Source organism: Stenella coeruleoalba (genome assembly GCF_951394435.1).
Source record: "Stenella coeruleoalba genome assembly, chromosome: 3".
Classification (NCBI taxonomy): domain Eukaryota; kingdom Metazoa; phylum Chordata; class Mammalia; order Artiodactyla; family Delphinidae; genus Stenella; species Stenella coeruleoalba.
The window spans coordinates 91889150-91906144 of NC_137148.1; the positions used below are offsets into that span (position 1 = coordinate 91889150).

The following is a 16995-nucleotide window of genomic DNA, read 5'->3' on the forward strand; positions in this document are numbered from 1 at the left end:
GGGGGATAGACAAGGGGATATGCTGAGCATTATTTGCGGGTGACTGACATAAACAGATATAGGGGACATAGTGAGATGGGGTCCAGTGGGTTCAAGGCAGATGAAAGCGAAGAGGCTGTGAAATTCGAAAGGGAGTGAGGGTTGGTTTTCCACGTCTGCTGTCCACCCTAGTGATGAGGGTAGAAGGCCGGAGGGAAGTGAGATGGTCCCAGTGCACTAGTGCAGTCCTACCTTTCTTGGGAGAGGATTTCTCTGATCTGTGTGCGTGTGCTGGGTCTTGATGCTGACTGATGGACTGGAGGACTGCTGGAGGGGACTGAGTGGTACATCAAGCCTAGGGCCTCACCCACTGTGATCAGATTTACCTTTCAGAAAGAGTACTCTGGCTGCAGGGTGAATGTGGAGGTGAGAACAGAGACAGACAAGTTAGGAGACTGAAGACTGATCAAGGGGAGATGACGAGGGGGTAGTCACCACAAGGAAGGAGGCAAGTGGACAGATTTGAGGGGCATTTAGGAGGTAAAATTGCTTCTGATTGGTAGCAGATTGAATTTTTTTGTGCAAAACAGGGAGGAATTCAGAATCATACCTGAATTTCTTGGTTTCATTAACAGGGAAAGAATGCAGTCCCCAGAGTAGGCCTGGAAGTTGGCAGGTCCAAAGCACATTTGTTGAATAAGTGGGAAAAAAAAAATGCTGTGATTACATTTACGTGTGATGCATCATGGAACTAACCTCAGCCAAACCTACCCGTGACAGGATGTAGAACCAAAAGGTTTCTGGCAGCTCTGGCCACGAGTAATTAGATGCACTTGGCCGAACTCTCAGCCTGCATTGAGAAGAGGAAGTCACGGTGGCCAGGAGTTATCACTGTTTGTCAACAAGCCCAAGAGGTCTTGCTTACGTAAGCTAGGGGTTCCTTTCATGTTTTTAATAGAACTACAGATTTTTTTTTTTTTTTTCTTGCGATACACGGGCCTCTCACTGTTGTGGCCTCTCCCGTTGCGGAGCACAGGCTCCGGACTCGCAGGCTCAGTGGCCATGGCTCATGGGCCCAGCCGCTCCGCGGCATGTGGGATCTTCCCGGACCGGGGCACGAACCCGTGTCCCCTGCATCGGCAGGCGGACCCTCAACCACTGCGCCACCAGGGAAGCCCAATAAAAACAGATTTGTAAAATTTGTTTTTATTTGAAAATAATTCCAAATTTACCAAAAGTTGCAAAGATTAAAATATTACAAACAAGAAGTTCCCCTCATGTTACTCACGTTCACTTGTTAACATTTTACTCCATTTCCTTTTTTAGTTATCTCTCTCCACACACACACACTTCCTTCTGAACAATTTAACAGTAAGTTTAACGTGTCATGTGTCTCTAAATACTTCAGTGTGTGTTTCCTAAGAATAGAGATGTTCTCTAATGTGACCATAGACCACAGTACAATTATCAACTTAATTTATGTTGGTAGAATACGTCTTTTATTTTTTCAATTTTTGAATTTTATTGTATTTATTTTTTTATACAGCAGGTTTTTATTAGTTATCCATTTAATACATATTAGTGTATATATGTCAATCCCAGTCTCCCAATTCATCACACCACCACCCCTCCCCCACCACTTTCCCCCCTTAGTGTCTGTATGTTTGTTCTCTACATCTGTGTCTCTATTTCTGCCCTGCAGACCGGTTCATCTGTACCATTTTTCTGGGTTTCACGTGTATGCACTAATATACAATATTTGTTTTTCTCTTTCTGACTTACTTCACTCTGTATGACAGTCTCTAGATCCACCCACATCTCTACAAATGACCCAATTTCATTCCTTTTTATGGCTGAGTAATATTCCATTGTATATATGTACCACAACTTCTTTATCCATTCATCTGTCGATGGACATTTAGGTTGCTTCCGTGACCTGGCTATTGTAAATACTGCTGCAATGAACATTGGGTACATGTGTTTTTTTATTTTTTTATTTATTTTTTGCGGTACGCGGGCCTCTCACTATTGTGGCCTCTCCCATTGCGGAGCATAAGCTCTGGACGCGCAGGCTCAGCGGCCATGGCTCATGGGCCTAGCCGCTCCATGGCATGTGGGTTCTTCCCGGACCAGGGCACGAACCCATGTCCCCTGCATCAGCAGGCGGACTCTCAACCACTGCGCCACCAGGGAAGCCTGCATGTGTCTTTTTGAATTATGGTTTTCTCTGGGTATATGCCCAGTAGTGGGATTGCTGGATGATATGGTAATTCTATTTTTAGTTTTCTAAGGAACCTCCATACTGTTCTCCATAGTGGATGTATCAATTTACATTCCCACCAACAGTGCAAGAGGGTTCCCTTTTCTCCACACCCTCTCCTGCATTTGTTGTTTGTAGATTTTCTGATGATGCCCATTCTAACTGCTGTGAGGTGATACCTCATTATAGTTTTGATTTGCATTTCTCTAATAATTAGTGATGTTGAGGAGCTTTTCATGTACTTCTGGGCCATCTGTATGTCTTCTTTGGAGAAATGTCTATTTAGGTCTTCTGCCCATTTTTGGATTGGGTTGTTGGTTTCTTGAATATTGAGCTGCATGAGCTGCTTATATATTTTGGAGATTAATCCTTTGTCCGTTGATTTGTTTGCAAATATCTTCTCCCATTCTGAGGGTTATCTTTTCGTCTTGTTTATGGTTTCCTTTGCTGTGCAAGAGCTTTGAAGTTTCATTAGGTTCCCATTTATTTATTTTTGTTTTTATTTCCATTACTCTAGGAGGTGTATCAAAAAAGATCTTGCTGTGATTTATGTCAAAGAGTGTTCTTCCTATGTTTTCCTCTAAGAGTTTCATAGTGCCCGGTCTTACATTTAGGTCTCTAATCCATTTTGAGTTTATTTTTGTGTATGGTGTTAGGGACTGTTCTAATTTCATTCTTTTACATGTAGCCATCCAGTTTTCCCAGCACCACTTATTGAAAAGACTTTCTTTTCTCCATTGTATATCCTTGCCTCCTTTGTCATAGATTAGTTGACCATAGGTGCGTGCGTTTATCTCTGGGCTTTCTATCCTGTTCCATTCATCTCTATTTCTGTTTTTGTGCCAGTACCATATTGTCTTGATTACTGTAGATTTGTAGTATAGTCTGAAGTCAGGGAGTCTGATTCCTTCAGCTCCGTTTTTTTCCCTCAAGACTGCTTTGGCTATTCGGGGTCTTTTGTGTCTTCATAAAAATTTTAAGATTTTTTGTTCTAGTTCTGTAAAAAATGCCATTGGTAATTTGATAGGGATTGCATTGAATCTGTAGATTGCTTTGGGTAGGATAGTCATTTTCACAATATTGATTCTTCCAATCTAAGAACATGGTATATCTCTCCATCTGTTGGTATCATCTTTAATTTCTTTCATCAGTGTCTTATAGTTTTCTGCATACAGGTTTTTTGTCTCCCTAGGTAGGTTTATTCCTAGGTATTTTATTCTTTTTGTTGCAGTGGTAAATGGGAGTGTTTCCTTAATTTCTCTTTCAGATTTTTCATCATTAGTGTATAGGAATGCAAGAGATTTCTGTGTATTAATTTTGTATCCTGCAACTTTACTGAATTCACTGATTAGCTCTAGAAGTTTTCTGGTGGCATCTTTAGGATTCTCTATGTATAGTATCATGTCATCTGCAGACAGTGACAGTTTTACTTTTTCTTTTCCAATTTGAATTCCTTTTATTTCTTTTTCTTCTCTGATTGGCGTGGCTAGGACTTCCAAAACTATGTTGAATAATAGTGGCAAGAGTGTATATCCTTGTCTCATTCCTAATCTTAGAGGAAATGCTTTCAGTTTTTCACCATTGAGAATGATGTTTGCTGTGTGTTTGTCGTATATGGCCTTTATTATGTTGAGGTAGGTTCCCTCTATGCCCACTTTCTGGAGAGTTTTATCATAAATAGGTGTTGAGTTTTGTCCAAAGCTTTTTCTGCATCTATTGAGATGATCATACGGTTTTTATCCTTCAGTTTGCTAATATGGTGTATCACATTGATTTGCGTATATTGAAGAATCCTTGCATCCCTGAGATAAATCCCACTTGATCATGGTGTATGATCCTTTTAATGTGTTGTTGGATTCTGTTTGCTAGTATTTTGTTGAGGATTTTTGCATCTATATTCATCAGTGATATTGGTCTGTAATTCTCTTTTTTTGTAGTATCTTTGTCTGGTTTTGGTATAAGGGTGATGGTGGCCTCATAGAATGAGTTTGGGAGTGTTCCTTCCTCTGCAGTTTTTTGGAAGAGTTTGAGAAGGATGGGTGTTAGCTCTTCTCTAAATGTTTGATAGAATTCACCTGTGAAACCATGTGGTCCTGGACTTTTGTTTGTTGGAAGATTTTTAATCATAGTTTCAATTTCATTACTTGTGATTTGTCTGTTCATATTTTCTACTTCTTTTCTGGTTCAGTCTTGGAAGGTTATACCTTTCTAAAAATTTGTCCATTTCTTCCAGGCTGTCCATTTTATTGGCATAGAGTTGCTTATACTAGTCTCTTAGGATGCTACGTATTTCTGCGGTGTCTGTTGTAACTTCTCCTTTTTCATTTCTAATTTTACTGATTTGAGTCCTCTCCCTCTTTTTCTTGATGAGTCTGGCTAATGGTTTATCAATTTTGTTCATCTTCTCAAAGACCCAGCTTTTAGTTTTATTGATCTTTGCTATTGTTTTCTTTGTTTCTATTTCATTTATTTCTGCTCTTTATGATTTCTTTCCTTCTGCTAACTTTGGGTTTTGTTTGTTCTTCTTTCTCTAATTCCTTTAGGTGTAAGGTTAGATTGTTTATTTGAGATTTTTCTTGTCTCTTGAGGTAGGCTTGTATAGCTATAAACTTCCCTCTTAGAACTGCTTTTGCTGCATCCCATAGGTTTTGGATCATCATGTTTTCATTGTCATTTGTCTCTAGGTATTTATTGATTTCCTCTTTGATTTCTTCAGTGATCTCTTGGTTATTTAGTAACGTATTGTTTAGCCTCCATGTGTTTGTGTTTTTTACGTTTTTTTCCCTGTAATTCATTTCTAATCTCATAGCGTTGTGGTCAGAAAAGATGCTTGATATGATTTCAGTTTTCTTAAATTTACTGAGGCTTGATTTGTGAACCAAGATGTGATGTATCCTGGAGAATGTTTCGTGCGCCCTTGAGAAGAAAGTGTAATCTGCTGTTTTTGGATGGAATGTCCTATAAATATCAATTAAGCCTATCTGGTCTTTTGTGTCATTTAAAGCTTCTGTTTCCTTATTTATTTTATTTTGGATGATCTGTCCATTGCTGTAAGTGAGGTGTTAAATTCCCCCGGTATTATTGTATTACTATCGATTTCCTCTTTTATAGCTGTTAGCAGTAGCCTTATGTATTGAGGTGATCGTATGTTGGGTGCATATATATTTATAATTGTTATGTCTTCTTCTTGGATTGATCCCTTGATCATTATGTAGTGTCCTTGTCTCTTGTCATATTCTTTATTTTAAAGTCTATTTTATCTGATATGAGTATTGCTACTCCAGCTTTCTTTTGATTTCCATTGGCATGGAATATCTTTTTCCATTCCCTCACTTTCAGTCTGTGTGTGTCCCTAGGTCTGAAGTAGGTCTCTTGTAGACAGCATATAAATGGGTCTTGTTTTTGTATCCATTCAGCAAATTTGTGTCTTTTGGTTGGAGCATTTAATCTATTTACGTTTAAGTTAATTATCGATATGTATGTTCCTATGACCATTTTCTTAATTGTTTTGGGTTTGTTTTTGTAGGTCCTTTTCTTCAATTGTGTTTCCCACTTAGAGAAGTTCCTTTAGCATTTGTTGTAGAGCTGGTTTGGTGGTGATGAATTCTCTTAGCTTTTGCTTGTCAGTAAAACGTTTGATTTCTCCATTGAATCTGAGTGAGATCCTTGCCAGGTAGAGTAATCTTGGTTGTAGGTTCTTCCCTTTCATCCCTTTAAGTATATCATGCCACTCCCTTTGGCTTGTAGAGTTTCTGCTGAGAAATCAGCTGTTAACCTTATGGGAATTCTCTTGTATGTTATTTGTCGTTTTTCCCTTGCTGCTTTCAGTACTTTGTCTTTAATTTTTGCCAATTTGATTAGTATGTGTCTCGGCGTGTTTCTCCTTGGGTTTATCCTGTATGAAACTCTCTGTGCTTCCTGGTATTGGTTGGCTGTTTCTTTTCCCATGTTAGGGAAGTTTTCGACTATAATGTCTTCAAATATTTTTTTCAGGTCCTTTCTGTCTCTCTTCTCCTTCTGGGACCGCTATAATGCAAATGTTGTTGCATCTAATGTTATTCCAGAGGCCTCTTAGGCTGTCTTCATTTCTTTTCATTTTTTTTCTTTATTTTGTTCTGCAGCAGTGAATTCCACCATTCTGTCTTCCAGGTCACTTATCTGTTCTTCTGCCTCAGTTATTCTGCTATTGATTCCTTGTAGTGTAGTTTTCATTTCATTTATTGTATTGTTCATCTGTTTGTTTGTTCTTTAATTCTTCTAGGTCTTTGTTAAACATTTCTTGCATCTTCTCGATCTTTGCCTCCATTCTTTTTCCGAGGTCCTGGATCATCTTCACTCTCATTATTCTGAATTCTTTTTCTGGAAGGTTGCCTATCTCCACTTCATTTGGTTGTTTTTCTGGAGTTTTATGTTGTTCCTTCATCTGGTACATAGCCCTCTGCATTTTCATCTTGTCTGTTTTTCTGTGAATGTGTTTTTTGTTCCATAGGCTGTGGGATTGTAGTTCTTCTTGCTTCTGTTGTCTGCCCTCTTGGTAGAATACTTGTATCATCTACTTCCTATATTCCAATTTTGTTGGCTGACCTAATAAAGTTTTTTATAGTATTTTCCTGCTCCAATGTAGAATCAACTTAGCTTCCTTTAATCTGGAACATTTTAGTAGCATTTTTGTTTTTTATGACTTTGAGATTTTTGAAGACTACAATTCTACTCCACTTTTTGAAAATACAGTTGACCCTAGAACAAGGAGTTTGAGCTGCGTGGGTCCACCTGTAGGTAGATTTTTTCCACTGGATAGGTAGTACAGTTACTTCCTGATCTCTGGTTAGTTGAACATGCTGAGGCAGAGCCTTGGATCCAGAGGGTCGCCTGTAAAGTTATACCAGATTCTTGACCGTGTGGGGATTGGTGCTCCTAACCCCCTGTTGTTCAAGGGTCAACTGTGGAAATCTGCTCAGTTCATATCTGTCTGTTTCACTGTGATTGAATGAGGTTCTGCATTCTCCTCTGGAAAGCAGCACAGGTGAAGTTGTGTGTCTCCCAGGGTGTCACATCTGGAGGTGCATGGTAACCACTGCCAGCCTCCTATCGGTTATGTTAAGTGTGATCACCCAGTCGTGGTTGTCCCAATTTTCCACTTGATAATTACTGGGTTTTTATTTTTCTCCTTTGCAACTAATAAGCAATCTGTGGAGAGATAATGTAATTCAGTGCAAGTGCCCTGCTCTTCAATATTTACCTTAGGTCTAGCATCCATTGAGGACTCTTGCCTGATTTGATCTTTTACTATGATGCTTGCAAAATGCTGATATTCTAGCTGTCCTGCTGCCTCCACATGTATCAGTCAGCCCTTGGCACTCCGCTGTAGGTGAGAGCCTCACCTTCTCTCCTTTTTATTTGTTATTGGCATGGACTGACTCCTATTTTTTCACTGGTTTGTAATACACTACTGTAGCTAACTATTCTGTTATTGAAGTTGTCCTAGATTTGGCCAGTGGGAGCCCTTTGGGACTCCTGTGCCCTTTTGACCTGCCCTTACCATTGTTTTGGTCACTTTCTTCCTTTTTTGGTATAGCTTGGTATTTCAGGTGCATCTTGTACCTACCCTGCATCCACTCTGTTATCAGCCATTTCTCCAAAGAGCCCTGGTCCCTTTCAGTGGGGAAGGGTCAAGATCTGGGTGTTAGGTGTGGTCATTGCTACTGGGGTGACTTTGCTTCTCAGCCTTTCTAGTGGACAAAGCTAGGGAATACAAGGATGAATATACACTTGTGTACAAATATGAATACATATGTTCACACACATGTGTGCATAGGAGCATGCTTCTGCACATTTTAGAAATCATAAGTTCATGCCATACCTCCAGTTTCCATCCATCCCCACAGGGCTTGCTCTTCCTTCCCTCATTTCATTTTTTTAAAAAATTATTATTGTATTTAATTGAACATTTCCACTTTGTTTTAATGATTGCTTTTATTTATTTATTTATTATTTATTTATTTATTTTTGGCTGTGCTGGGTCTTTGCTGATGTGCTCAGGCTTTCTCTAGTTGCGACGAGCGGGGGCTACTCTTCGTTGCGGTGTGCGGGCTTCTCATTGCGGTGGCTTCTCTTGTTGCGGAGCACGGGCTCTAGGAGCGTGGACTTCAGTAGTTGCAGCACATGGGCGCAGTAGTTGTGGCTCGCAGGCTCTAGAGCACAGGCTCAATAGTTGTGGCGCACGGGCTTAGCTGCTCCACAGTATGTGGGATCTTCCCGGACCAGGGCTCAAACCTGTGTTCCCTGCACTGGCAGGCAGATTCTTAACCACTGCGCCACCAGGGAAGCCTCCCTCTCATTTCATTTTTGTACAGGCTCTCTTTGGCCTGGGAGAACCATGGCTCCCAATAACAGTAACACATTTACTTGTGTGCTCAGTCCTAAACTGCATCTCAAATAGTTTCAGAATTGCTTTGGCCAAACCACTGAAATTGACAATTTTTTGGTGTGATTCTTTCACTCATGTATATCACCTTGCCAAGACAGTATAGAGTCTAATACCGTGTTCAAAATGTACTTGGGTTGGCCTTGCCTTCCCTCCTTCCCTATTCCTGTGTCTCTGGGGTTCCTTTGGGATCTAGTTAGGTTTAACTGTTTCAGTTTGCTTTCAGTTATAGGCCCCCCCCTTCATATCCTCTTTTCTTTGATTTTAATTTTTGAAGATGTAGAAGATTAGCATGCTTCCAAAAGGCAAAAACTCTGCAAGAAGGCCCACTCAGAAGTATTGCTGACTCCCATATTCCTTTAGTTCCGTTCCCTTACCCTTCTTTGGAGGTAACCAACTTCAGGGTTTTATGGTTTATCCTCCTCCTTGTATTTCTAGTTATAAAGATAAGCATATTAAAGTGTTTTTCTTTCTTACATAAAATATAGCATACTCTATGTGGTCTTTGCACTTTTTCTTTCATTTAGTGGTGCCTCCTAGAAATCTCTGTATCAGTTCATTTGTTCATTTGTTCTCTGTTCATCAGTTCTGTATCAGTACATCTGCATAGTACTCCATTGAGTGTCTGTAAAGTAGTTTATTCAACCAATCTCTTATGCTGGGACGTTTAGGTAGTTCTTGATAGTTTGCAATTAAAAATATTCCTTCAGTCAGTAACTTGGGGCATATGTATTTTTATATCGTTGGAGGGCTGCCTTCGGGGTAAATTCCCAGGAGTAGGAATGCTGGAAGGGTGAGTGTATGTGTAGGTATGTTAGATATTGCCTTATTCCCCCATCCCAACCTTCACCCGCAGTTTCTGTGCCATTGTACATTTCACCTACAGTGTTGAGTGTACCTGGAACTATAGGTGTTATATTTTTCCCCTAAGTGTTCACAGGTGTGACTCTGTTAGTAACATTTGGATCCTGATTCCATATGACAGTGTGGTTTGGAGTCTTTCAGATTAAGTGATGGATTACTAGACTAGTGGTCAGATAGCATGGTGTAAGTCCAGATCTCCCACTTCTCTAACTTTGGACAATTTCCTGAATGACATTTAGCCTACATTTCCTTATCTAATAAGTGAGGATGATAAAATCTGTCTTACAAGGTTGTTGTGAGGTTGAATGAACCCAGTCCAAAGTTGGACTTGTAACAGGCACCTGGTACACGTCTCTGAGTAGAAGTGTCTTTGCCCTCATGCACTTAGAGCTCTTGAAGTTTTGCACAGGAAAGGGCTCAGGCAGCAGCTTGTTCTTGACTAGCCTTGGCTGGTGAATAGCTCTTGCCAAGGCAACAAGGGGAGCTCAGGTCTTCCAGGCCCATGGAGTTTCCTTTGCTTCATTTGCTAGTATGTTTCTCCATAATTAAGTGAGCCATTTGTTTGGAAGGAATGTCTAAATTCTGGTATAAAAATTTTCTACATTAAGAGTATCAATAGATCTTACCAGATATGCCTTCATTTTAACAAGCTTAAGTAACATTTGTTATTAAAATTTTTTAAACATTTGTAAGACTGGCAATAAAGATTAGTTACCATTAAAAAATGAAATCTGCAAATATAAGAGAGAAATGCTGACATTTTAGGAAATCCTACAGTTTCTTTAAAGAAAAGATGAGGAAAAGATAGAGTAAAAACAACAATAACAAAAGTAAGCCATCTGGAATCCTGGGTTTGCATCTGTGCATTTTTTCAAATAGGAAGCAGAATAAACTCAATGAAATAGTTTTCAGAGTTTACTGAAACATGATATAAATATTCTCTAATGTTTTGGCTCCTATTTTCTCCTTTTGAATTCTTGGGAGGAAAGGGAAAAAGGGGGGATGCACAGCACAATCTAACACATCCTTTCCAATTCTATAATTTATGTTTCTATGAAATAGAAAGAGTTATAAACAATTATTCATCAAGCAATTAATTTATTCATCTGTAAAAGAGGTAAAAAGGTTTTTCATCTTTAGTGTATAGTTTGAAATATAACCCACATAGCTGACAAAAGAGTTCTGGAATATTTTTGTTGGTTTTGTTCTTTTATTGTAGAATACAACATATATGTAGGAATAGAAATTAATGTTATTCTTCCAGTGCTCTGTTGAAATGCACAGTGATTTTTAATTCAAACTATATTATGTGCATTGCAGAAGGAATTTTAAAAATAACTGGTGTGTGTGTAGGGGTGTTTATATTTTCTAAACCAGAGTAGTTGAAATAAAGTTTTTGCTCATATAGATCAGGGAAACACCAGCTACCTTACCAGCTCTTGGAGAGTCACAGTACATATTAGCTCAATAAAAGGTCTGAGCGTTTAACCCAGTGTTTCGCAAACTTTTTTGATCATAGAACTCTTTTTATGCCAATAGCATAAGACATTAATGATGTAAGAAACACTTTTTAGGGAGCACTCTGTAAAGAAAAAACTTGAAAGAACAAGATAATATTTTACTCAAGTGTTTTAAAATTCCCTCTAACTTCCCTTTCCAAATAATAACAAGATTGATAATTTTTTGGTTGCAGGGGTTACTCTGAACTCTTTGTCTGGCTTTGCACTCGGGATGAGAAAGCAGTGGAAAATACGGGGAAAGTGATTAAAACAAACATCGTGCCCACTGTCTCACATATACAAACGTCGTTAAATTTTTACAACTGCAATCATTCAGGCTTACCATTTATAAAGACAGAATTTCTCTGATACTTAAATTTTTGTGATATTTCTTTGGTATTTCTTTTTAGTTCAAGAATAATTTTTTTTCTGTTCCACCATTTGCCTTCCTTTGCTTTATCAGTAATTAAGTTCTTTCAATCATTTGCTATTAGCCCCCTGATTTTTATTTCATCTAGTGTCTAAAGTAAGCTAACAATTGCCAAGTACATATAAATCTTCTAGAGATTGAATATTTGAAAAAAGATGCCATAAAACTGTAGGCTTGTCATCTTTGCACTTCTTTTTAGCCTCTCCTCTGCCTTTATGGATCATTGATAAGAAAACTGTCTGTTGTAGGCCTTTGCAACATTTATGTAATGATTGCATCTTACTATTGTTAGAAGTACTAATCTCTTTACTCTTAAGTATTTGACCTATGCAGTGTACCTTAGGTTACTTCTATTGACCGTGGAGGTGGGATGAATATATAATGACAGGATTGAGAAAATGTTCGTCCTCCTAATTCTAGGGAAGCTGGGGAAGCCAGATTGTCCAGTAGTGGCTGCTTCCCAAGACGGAAGCAGAAGGACCAGCTAGAGTAGGGTCTGTGTGTGGCAAGCCCACTGGGCGTGGGAAAGGCAGTGAAGCTGGAGCCCAGGGAGAGTTAGCTGCTGTGCATCTTGTAGTGTGAGCCCCTCCATGGCCCTGTCAGTAAACTCAAGACGATTCAGAGAAGCCAGGCTAAAGTAGATTGATTTCTTCAAGGCTGCAAAGAGGAACATAGCCAGCAAAGATGGGAAAAGAGTGAGAAGAACAGAGGGAGTTAGGTTGGGAATTCATCCATATGATCTACGTCCTGAATTCTTACAAATGATGGAATTGGGACTTCGAGCCCAGTTTACCTAGAGATCCACAGTGTGATGAAGCCCGATGTGATATCTGAGTTAGAGGTGACTTAAGCTTGATCTCTTTATAAAAGGAAAAGAAACAGATTCACATCATAGCTTTGCTTCCGGCATAAAATGACGAAAACTATGAAGGTGTTTGAGGAATTTTGCCAAAAGCAAGCGTTGGTTGCTTGGATAAAGTATTTTAGCGATAGGTTGACATGAACTTCTGAAGCTAAGCAGCTACTTGTCTTTGTGTGAACAAATGGAAAGGTGCTAATTGTCCATGTCCATTTAGAAGAGGTTTAGTAGGTAGCAGAGTTTCGAAAAGAAAGACATTTGAATGCCGCATCAGTTACGTTTATGCCAGCAGTTATTGTATGTGGCAAAAATACACAGAATTTATTCTGAATACCTGGCTCTTTTTAAATTTATGTTAACTTGCCTTTTAGTATTTGGATCATTCTGCTAACAATGGGACAAAAACCAGGCAGCTGATGTTAAAGCCCTGTATGAATGGGGGAATGAGTTTATATTTGTCATTTGCACAGGGCAGAAGTAATTAGGGAGCCTGTGGGAGGCTCTTTTGTTCCTTTAATATATTTGTATCCACAGAAACTTGAGAAAACCCAATTCTGGTTGGATCTTAAATACCTTTTATCCTTTCATTAGGTGATGGTAGTTTTAAAAAATATATTAAAAGTTAGATTTCCTGTGACCAGGTCTCTATTTGAAAAGCAAAAGAATACAGATGTTTCTGTGATGAATAAAGTGAAAGCCAGTCCTAGAAAAGTTTAAGGAGATTTACTTTGCTTTCAAGTTTGAACATTTTTTTGTTTCTCCTCCACTTTTGGAAATCTGTATGATATATGTAATTAAATCACTTTGTGAAAATTCAATTTAGTATGTCAATTCCACCTTATTTGTGGATGCTTTTGCTAAAATGTGAAGGTGTCTGTGTCACAGAATAGTCACTAGTAGCCACCATTTCTTGTCAGTGAGAATGCCCAGTACGTTAGTCCTAACACACTTTGTGTTTCAGTTGTTGACAGGGAGGTGGGTGCATATACTGAGGAAGGTGGTAGATTGGGGAGCGGAAGAGCAGCCTGTCCTGTACTGGGTTCTTCTTTTGCTTTTTTTTTGGTGAGGCTTGCTGGATCTTAGTTCCCCTACCAGGGATCGAACCCATTCCCCTGCAGTGGAAGCCTGGAGTCTTAACCACTGGATCGCCAGGGAAGTCCCATGTACTGGCTTTATCTTATTTATCCTGATACACAACCGGAAGCAAAATTATCTTAAAATTAATGACCTGTGTATTATATATTCAGATAATCCAGTGGCTTTAAAACACCGGCATGGGCTTCCCTGGTGGCGCAGTGGTTGAGTGCCGATGCAGGGGACACGGGTTCGTGCCCCGATCCGGGAAGATCCCACATGCCGCAGAGCGGCTGGGCCCGTGAACCATGGCCACTGAGCCTGCGCGTCCGGAGCCTGTGCTACGCAACGGCAGAGGCCACAACAGTGAGAGGCCCGTGTACCGCAAACAAACAAACAAACAAACAAAACACCAGCATGTTAATATGACAAACTCTTAATAGTGGTTGCCTCTGAGGAGGGGAATTGGAGACAGTGGTAGGAGGGAGATTGAGTTAGAATTGTGTTATCCACTTTGGTAACTTTTGGTGTTTGTTACCATGAGTATATATTTAAAAAGGAAAAGTAAAAGAAGACAAATTCCCCTCTAAGCATTCCCATCTCCTGACAGGAGGCTTGGTTTCTCACCCTGCCTCCACGGATGTTCTGTGATTTCCTCTGTGCCCCTTCCTCCTCACCTCCCCCCTAGTTTCTTTTGCTTTTGAGGAAAACACTTTCTGAATTGATCGCCTTTTCTTCATCACCTCTAATTTTGTAATCCTTAACCCCTTTCACGAAAGCCACTGAAGATTTCTCCCCATTAAATGCAGTGACCTCTTTTCAAGCCCTGCGACCTTTCTGGGTCACTTGAGACTTGCCCTCTCCTCCAGCCTCTCTGACACCATTGCCTTGAGGTCCCTTTTGACCTCTCTCACTTCACCTTCACAAGCATCTTCACTGTGATTCCACCGTTATCCACTCTGTGCTCTCTCTGAGCAATCTGTTTTAGATTCTCAGGTGAAATTATCTGTGCCAGCAGATACGACCTCTCTCCTCAGCTCTACTCTTGCATGTTTACTGGCCCATTAGGCGTGTTGAGTTCCTAGTTCCATGGGCATCTCAGAATCAAAATAGCCTGAACTTAATGTCCATTACCCCCCCCATCCAATTCCCCAATTTTTTTCCACTTGCTGTATTTTACTACTTAGCAGCACCCAACTTAGAAACCTGGGACTTGCCCTGAGTTCCTTCTTCCACCTCACAAGGTTTTGGAATTACAAAGCCTTGCTGTAACATGCATATATTGGCTCAGTTTCCATCACACCCTTTCATTTTGCAAATAAACTCCTAAATTGGACAGCCTCATTCTAGGTGGACTTGGGAGAAATTTCATGCATATAAATGTTCTGTCCTTGTTAAAAGGTGTGTGTATAGGGGGAGGAATCGTTTCAGTTGTTCTTCTGCATTGACAACTTTGTGTTTATGAATCCATGGAAACCTTATTCCCGGGGCACTTCTGCATTTGTGACTTGAGTTTGTTTTTTATTTGAGACTAAGTTAGCAATTATATAACTTCACAGAGCTTGTGGTTTATTATTATTTTAGTGTGGATACTGTATTTTGCTTGGTTTCCTATTCAGTCACTTAAAAAAAATAGTATCTTTTGCTGCACAGTTAAAATTACCTCTAATAATGCCTTTGTTTCTTATGTATTAAAATAGATAAGTAGCTGCGAGATTAAAATGATAGTTAAAATTAATTGTATACCTAATATATGGAACTTCACATCTGTCATGTCATTTAATTTATTTCCCCCAATAACTTGATGCAGAATGGAGAAACTCAGTCCTGAGACATTATTTAACTTTCTCAGATTACACTGCTGTGGTGGTCACACCTCCCAGCGACCCCTCTTGAGATTCTTTAGTTTAAGTGTGGCCTGTACATCCCTGAAAAAAATACAGTTAAAATTACATAAAAACTGGGTTTATGGGTATCTTCTTTTTTTGGGGAGTTGATTTTCACACGGTCGGTATTTTTCCTGTTTTGGTCGCCCATTGATGACAGAAGAGTTTGCAGTGCTTCAGTGCCATCACTCTGATTATCCGTGGTCATGGGGTGATGTAGAAGAACATAATAAAGGTGATGGCACTAAGATTTACATGGAACTTATATTTTGTATTTTTCTCAAGAGGTAATTATTTTTTTTAATGTGTTAACAGTAATTTCTCTGCTTACTTGAATTTTTGGTACCTAGAAGGGTGGCTGTCATCTGAAGAATGTTGTGGTCTGTAATTTATATTCTCTCTCTGTTTCTCTCTCAGTGCAATGAAACCTCATTCTTTTTTGAAGCTCGAAGTAAAACTGCTTGCAAGCATCTTTGGAAGTGTAGTGTAGAACATCATACATTTTTTAGGTATGTTAATGTGAAACCTTTGTTCATTGTCCTAATAAATGAAAATTGCATTTGTTTTTGTTTTTAAAATTTTTTTTTGATGTGCATATGTTTTTATAACAAGAATTCTATCCTGTCTACAAGAAGAAATGTACAGTGTTTCTCTTTTATTAACATTTTTACAGGCACACACACATATATAGATATTTTCTTTGCTCATGCTACAAGAAAGGATCAAGGACAATTGCTTTTGACATTTATGTAATAAAAGTGCAGCTTTGGTATTGGTGGAAATTAAGTGTTCTACTGTGGACTTACTAAATTTGAAATGACTGTTAGCTTGGAGGTATGGAATGGGTGGCTGGGTATACAAGGCATACAGGATAGACCAAGGTTGGTCATATAAATTTCGTAGGTATTAAGGCAAAGGGGATTGGATGAGGTCACCTGTGGAAAAAGTGAAGAGAGAGGAGCAGAAAGCCAGGGACTGAGCTGTGGGACCCTCCCAGCATTTAGAGGACAGGAAGAGCCAGCTGGGGAGTATGAGAAGAAGTAAGCAGTGGGTATGGGAAAATGGAATATGAGAAAGAAAAATGTCTTAGTGAATAAGGAGCTAGCAGCTGCATTGCATGCTCCTGGGAGGTCACGTAAGATGAGGGCAGAGAATTGACCATTGGGTTGTGGGGATCCTGTTTGTGTCACATCCTTATGGTGTAAAGATAAAACTCAATTTTATCAGATAATACTTGAAACTCTATTTTTGGTTTTTAAATTTAAAACTAGATTAACTCTTCCCCTTATTCGTGTTTGATTTGCATGGAACGGTTTCCCCAAATAGCATGATGCTAGAGAAGTAGCCTTATAAAATGACCCATGTCCGTTGTGGAGTTTGTATTAAGAGAGGGATAGAGCCCAAAAGGTCTGAGGCATTGCCTCTCCTGTAGTGGGGCTGGGCCTAGGAACTGCACGTGGAGGTGTGTGTTGAAAGTACCCTGGAATGGAAAGTACAAAGAAGAGTGAGCCACCCCTTTAGATACGATCAATTGCCCTGAGAACCTTGGCTTGGGTAAATCAGTGTAGTGACAAAAGTTCCCAAGATAATTTAGTAGAGAAATTAAATTGATTCACAATAAAAGCTTCCTTGTGCGGGCAGTGATGTATCTGATAGTCTTCAGGAAGTATGAGTGTTTTGACACGATACAGATATAAAATACTAGAATGTCAAGTATTAG

General features: G+C 39.4%; 1 protein-coding gene across 4 annotated transcripts in view; it reads left to right on the forward strand.

Moving 5' to 3' along the window:
* Window positions 1-16995, forward strand: part of EPB41L4A (erythrocyte membrane protein band 4.1 like 4A) — a 255483-nt gene that overhangs the window by 164986 nt on the left and 73502 nt on the right. For all 4 annotated transcript variants that reach the window (XM_079915313.1, XM_079915310.1, XM_079915311.1 and 1 more), the window contains one exon: window positions 15693-15784. In XM_079915313.1, coding sequence (XP_079771439.1) covers window positions 15693-15784 — 92 coding nt within the window. The remainder of the gene's footprint in view (window positions 1-15692; window positions 15785-16995) is intronic.